Raw genomic sequence first — 6,988 nt, forward strand, 5'->3', positions numbered from 1 at the left:
CAATCTGCTACCCATGAGTTGATCCCACATCCCTACCCATGACCATGAGTAATTACAGTTGCACATTGGGAACATCTCCCTTATCATTCATGGGAAGATGTTCCCAATACATGTAATGGTGTTCGGGTTCCGTATGTGGATGTGAGAACAATTTGTGGATAGAAAATTCGGAGTTTTCTCCACCTGTTTGGTTCAAATGGTAATTGGAATTGTATTCCATAAAATATGCATAACTTTCAATGAGGGTTAGGATTGGGTAATTAAAGAGAAATAGGGTTGGGGGGTTTAAGTCACTTGACTTTTTCCTTTCTTTTTTCGGTTGGTTGGAATGTGATTCTCATTGGGAGAGTAGGAATGGCTATTCTCAAAAGGGGGAATGCTATTTCACTAGAAATAGGAATAGGAATCCCATTCCACCAAACCAAACAATTAGGTCATTCTAGTTCCGATTTCAAACGCCCATTCCTTTAAATCGAAGGGATCTTTAGTTCGTTGGAGTTCAAAATTCCATCATCTCTTCGATTATGGCAAAATTAATGGACACCAAATCCAACTTAAATGGATCATATTAATTTGTTATGATCTATTTGTTTATGTATTCAATAAAATTTGGAATGTAAGTAGATAGAAGGAAGATGAAAAGTACCAAATTAAAACCATCATACATATATTTCTAGCCATAATGGAGATAGCTAGAATAGGAGTAGAGTTCGTTTATAGAAGCTAGATTTCAAAACTATGACCATTTTTACCACAAGAAAAAAAAAAAAAAAAGATTTGATACTAGTACATGGTCCCAACAGCTATTGTAGTTGTACATCCGGAACATTTTCGCATGAAGGACAAGGGAGATGCTCCTCACGTACAGCCGGATTGTAGATGCATAACTGAATGGCTATTAGGACTGTGTTGTTGGGTCACTCTGTTGGGGCTAGATTTAGAGTCCGGGAAAAAAACAACTACCATCATTCATATATTAAAATTGGGATCTCCTCCCAACAAATTACATTTACATTGCAAGTAATACATAAAACACTACTTCCATAAAAAACAATATCAACATGATGGACCACTAATAAGGGTAACTGCATACTATGTCCATATTTGTAGAATTTAATTTTTACTTTTTTGTTGTACTATAGAGTGTAATAAGAATGAAATATTGTAACATATTACATTTACACTGCAAGACAAATTCTACCCTAGCCAAAATATAGGCTAGCCTTAGTGTAGTTAAGGTTCGTTTGGTCCGCAGACAAGATCAAAATCGAAATTGGAATTGGAATCAAAATCAGATTCTGATTGTTGTTGCTTGATTCATTTGGAGTCAGAATTGGGATCAACTGAAAATTTTAAATTTTTTATTAGCCTTTTTATTATTTTACTGTTACATTATTAATATCTTATGAATATATAATTACTTTTATTAGTACTTTGTTATTATTACTTTATTAGTATTTAATAATCAATATCTTATTATTTATCATTAATTTATGAATATTTTATTAATATCTTATGAATATTTTATTAATATATTCGTTTGATTTCTTCGGCAATAAAGAAAACAAAAACAAACACCAGTTCTATATCATCCAAAACCCTAAACCCTAGTGTGTGCATTCTTGCGATCTTTTTCTTTTAGCTTTCTGTGTTCCGATTGGACAATAATTTTATAATTTTGGGTTTTGCAATGGGTTGTAGAAAGATCGAGATTCAGAAGATTCAGAGCAAGGAGAAACTCAATGTTTGTTTCTCCAAGCGTAGGACTGAAACTCAATGGGTTTTGCAATGGGTTCAAGAAAGCTGAAAAATTAGGCCATCTCACTGGTGCCAAGACTGCCATCGTCATTTTCTCTCCGGCTGGTAAGATTTTCAAGTTCGGAGATCCACTGGTCGATTCCATAATCGATCGCTACCTTCTCCTTCATCATCAGAACCGGCAGCGCCCCGAGCCAACATGTCTAGCTGTTGAAGATGATACCGCAGACGTTGATTTGGATGGTTTTGAAGATCAAATTCGAGAAATTGAATCTGCGTTGATCAAAGGCAAGGAGAATGTGATGAGACACATGTCGGAGCAGCAACAACAACAGAAAGAGTTCGTTGTCCCTTCCTCATCCTTGATTCTTGATGAAAATTTAGTTGGAATTCCGCCTTCTTCGTCCTCATACTCGTATGTGCAAGATCTGGGAGTTGGTGATTTTGAGAATCCAGATGAAGTGAAGCAACCTGGATTAGATTTGGTAGTTGACGATCTTACAAGTGGAATTGAACATGAACAAACCTGGTTGGAGGAACTCTCATGGGACCCCAATTTGTTCTTCGATATTGATGAGTTACTTGACACCCTGTCTGACCCGCTACCACCTGAAGAATCCACCGATCAAAATCAGCAACAACAAGATGCAGAGAGGTTTGAGCAATCACATTTCGAGACCTCCCCAGATTTGCGATCTGAATCTGGTGAAGCACAACCAGATGTGGATGAATTGTTGGCAAGCTTTTTCTGATCATTATTCAAATTGATTATGTTTGTACACAGTTAACATTTTCCATTTTAAGGTTGGAACTTTGACACGTAAGTGATTTATTGTTGTAATTTGCAAATTATTTAGTGCGAGGTCAGTTGATCTAACATCTAAGGCTCTGAGATAGTTATGTATAATTAATTTCTATATTGTTATACTAATTAAATGATGCTTGTGTCTAAGTAGTTTCTGTCGATTCTCATTACTGGCTTACTGCGTTATTGGGTGTACACTCCTACTCTTTTTCTCTACTATACATTGTACTGTTGGTATGGGGAAGGTAGAAATGGCAATTTGACCCATCTCGTGGGGCCTAGAGTGTCAATTGGACCAGATTTGGTCCAATCTGATCCAGTCCAATGTGATTCCATTATAAAATGGACCAGGTCCAAAAAAAGGAGACAGTATTTGTGTGTGTGTGTGTGTATGACATGAATTCGAGCTTCATTCTGTTATATCTATATATCCAATTGAATTGATAGCTTAGTAAATCAGTATAAAACCAGCATACATTTACAAAATTAAATGAAAAACCAAAAAATATATATTATTAATAAAAACTAAGGTTCCATTTGGTTTGCGGTCAGGATTGGAATAAAAATTCTTCAGAATCGGAGTTAGAATCACCTATTCCCCCACAGGTTCCAATCTACTACCCACAAGTTGATCCCACATCCCTTCCCATGACCATGAGTAATTACAGTTGCACATTGGGAACATCTCCCTTATCATTCATGGGGAGATGTTCCCAATACATGCAATGGTGTTCGTGTTCCGTATGTGGGTGTGGGAACAATTTGTGGATAGAAAATCCGGAGTTTTTCCCACCTGTTTGGTTCAAATGGTAACTGGAATTGTATTCCATAAAATATGCATGACTTTCAATGAAGATTAGGATTGGGTAATTAAAGAGAAATAGGGTTGGGGGTTTAAGTCACTTGACTTTTTCTTTTCTTTTTTTGGTTGGCTGGAATGTGATTCTCATTGGGAGAGTAGGAATGGCTATTCTCAAAAGGGGGAATGCCATTTCACTAGAAGTAAGAATAGGAATCCCATTCCACCAAACCAAACAATTAGGTCATTCTAGTTCCGATTTCAAACCCCCATTCCTTTGAATCAAATGGATCTTTAGTTCGTTGGAATTCAAAATTCCATCATCTCTTCGATTATGGCAAAATTAATGAACATCAAATCCAACTTAAATGGATCATATTAATTTGTTCTAATCTATTTGTTTATGTATTCACTAAAATTTGGAATGTAAGTAGATAGAAGGAAGATGAAAAGTATCACATTAAAACCATCATACATATATTTCTAGCCATAAGGGAGATAGCTAGAATAGGAGTAGAGTTAGTTTATAGAAGCTGGATTTCAAAACAATGACCATTTTTACCAAAAAAAAAAAAAAAAGATCTGATACTAGTACATGGTCCCAACAGTTATTGTAGTTGTACATCAGGAACATTCTCGCATGAAGGACAAGGGAGATGTTCCTCATGTACATCCGGATCATAGATGCATGACTGCAATGGCCATTAGGACTGTGTTGTTGGGTCCCTCTGTTGGGGCTAGATTTAGAGTCCGGGAAAAAACTACTACCATCATTCATATATTAGAATTGGGATCTCCTCTCAACAAAAACTGTTCCAACATGATTTGTATTTTGGATACTTCACCATAATAATGCAACCCACCATGTATGAGATGTGTGTGGAGGTGAGGGTCCTCTCACCAAATAGCTCACCATACCTCTTCATCCTCTCTTTTCTCACACACCAGTAAAAGTGTACACGTGACAATATCAAATGATGATGATGATAATAGTCAACAATCAAATGACCTTAATGGTTCAGCCATTAACCTATTTAACTAGGAAAATGGACTATAATTAAGACATTAATTATTTTTTTACTTTATACTTTAGTCATTTCTATCTTTACTAACAAGAATTCTTATTTTTCAAATATATTTTTTTTAATATGAAAAATATATAATATTAATGCATGTTCACATTTTTCTATAAAATTTATAAAAATTTTATATTTTTATATTTTATTATTTGATTTATGAGATAATAAAAATTACTTATTTACCAAGAGGAAATGCAATTCCAATATATTGTCTGAACATTGGTTTTTAATATTGTAGTCAAATCAATTATATATATAATATGTTATTTATTATTTATTTATAAATATGTTATTTATATTGCATTTTTATAAACTTCTTATATAATGAAAATAGTTGAAAAAATACTTATATTTTTTTTTGTTTTTCTTTATTTTAACTATAATATTTTCTTTTCCTTTTAATAATTTATTATTTTTTCAATTAAATCGGGTCATATTAGATTTAGATATCCATCATATTGATCGGGTTCAGATTTGAATCAGTATTTATGAGATCCAATCCGATCTTCGGATTGAATCGAACTCAAATATACCCTGATTCAAATCTGATCTGATCTATTTGCATCCCTACCAAACCACTTGCCTACAATGACCTAACTAATTAAATCATTGAACCATTTGACATGGTTAGTGGGGTCATGTGTTAGACATTAATGCTCTTTATTTTTTATCCTAATTTTCATCCCATTTCTATCATTAATGAAAATAATTCTCATTAATCACACTTTTTTATATGAAAAATATATAATATTATAGAATGTACCTAAATTTGTCAACAAATTTCTACATTTTCTAGAATTCTATGTATTTTATTATTTAATAATTGTGAGTATGATGGTTAGGCTACGTACGGGGTCTCTTTGAAGGACAAAGGAAGACCAAGTGCAGGAGGTATACTAAAGGCTTAGGGCAAATGGGATGATAAAATGATGAGATCTGGTTGGATTGGGATTCGAATGAGATCCAGTCAGTCGGATTGGGATGGTTAGGCTACGTCAACGCTGGAACAAACCAACTAACACACCAATGAGCCAGCCCTTGATTGGTTTAATCTAGACTTGTTTGGACACTACTTATGGCTGCAATGAGCCTAAAAATCTGGTATAACGAATATTCCGTTAATAACGTCTTGGCAGCAAAATTGAAACTCCAGTTACTCCACGAAGTTACTTTTAGCAACACTATAAACATAACACGCACTCACTGCTAAGGGTGTCAATGGACCGATTTTGGGTTGGACTCCGCCCAAATCAAAATCCATTTGGACGGATTGGACGGACCAATAAGACATATTGAATTTGGACGGACTGGACGGACCAATATGATATATTGGATTGGACCTGGTCCGTCCATAATGAATTTATATCGGATTGTGCCAATATCTGGTCCATTGATAGAAGATTAGAACATAGGTGTCAATGGCCAAGTTTGAGTTGAAACCAATCTAAATTAACATGATTTGAACAGATTGAACAATCTCTGAACCTGTCGAAAATGGTCCAAAATATTCATTGGACTGGATTGGACCAGGTCCATTTGTAATGGACTCACATTGGACTGGACCGGATTGGACCAAATCCAGTCCAATTGACACCCCTACTCGCTGCACTATTCTCAGATTTCCCATTTCCCACCAGTGCACAAGACCTTACACCCGATCGTCTTTATTGATTATTCTCTCTTTCTCTCTCTCTCTCTCGCTCTACCTTCGTTTGATCTCTTTGGCAATAAAGAAAACAAAAAAAAAAAAAAACACCAGTTCTATATCATCCAAAACCCTAAACCCTAGTGTGTGCATTCTTGCGACCTTTTTATTTTAGTTTTCTGTGTTCCGATTAATCAATCGGACAATAATTTTATAATTTTGGGTTTTGCAATGGGTCGTAGAAAGATCGAGACTGAGAAGATTCAGAGCAAGGAGAAACTCAATGTTTGTTTCTCCAAGGGTAGGACTGGACTGTTCAAGAAAGCTGAAAAATTAGGCCATCTCTCCGGTGCAAAGACAGCCATCGTCATTTTCTCTCCGGCTGATAAGATTTTCAAGTTCGGAGATCCACTGGTCGATTCCATAATCGATCGCTACCTTCTCCTTCATCATCAGACCCGGCAGCACCCCGAGCCAACATGTCTAGCTGTTGAAGATGATACCGCATGCGTTGATTTGGATGGTTTTGAAGGTCAAATTCGAGAAGTTGAACCTGCGTTGACCGAAGCAAGGAGAATGTGATGAGACGCATATCGATCGGAGCAACAACAACAGAAAGAGTCGGTTGTCCCTTCCTCTTCTTTGATTCTGGATAAAAATTTAGTTGGAATTCCGCCTTCTTCGTCCTCAGACTCGTATGTGCAAGCTCTGGGAGTTGATGATTTTGAGAATCCAGATGAACTGAAGCAACCCGGGTTATGCTCTGTGTTAATTTGTTCCGATTTGTACACAGTTAATATTTTCCATTTTAGGGTTGGAACTTTGACACGTAAGTGATTTATTGTTGTAATTTGCAAATTATTTAGTAAGAGGTCATTGCGTTATTGCATTATTGGGTGTAC

General features: G+C 35.6%; 1 protein-coding gene across 1 annotated transcript; it reads left to right on the forward strand.

The window, feature by feature from the left end:
- The first annotated feature begins 6,317 nt into the window (after positions 1 to 6,317).
- On the forward strand, positions 6,318 to 6,668 carry LOC148802315 (agamous-like MADS-box protein AGL62). Its single transcript, XM_088897867.1, has one exon. It carries the CDS (start codon positions 6,318 to 6,320, stop codon positions 6,666 to 6,668), a length of 351 nt encoding a protein of 116 aa, XP_088753993.1.
- Positions 6,669 to 6,988: the final 320 nt, after the last annotated feature.

The sequence above is a fragment of the Nelumbo nucifera genome, chromosome 2 (genome assembly GCF_055504915.1).
Source record: "Nelumbo nucifera cultivar China Antique chromosome 2, China Antique-T2T, whole genome shotgun sequence".
Lineage (NCBI taxonomy): Eukaryota > Viridiplantae > Streptophyta > Magnoliopsida > Proteales > Nelumbonaceae > Nelumbo > Nelumbo nucifera.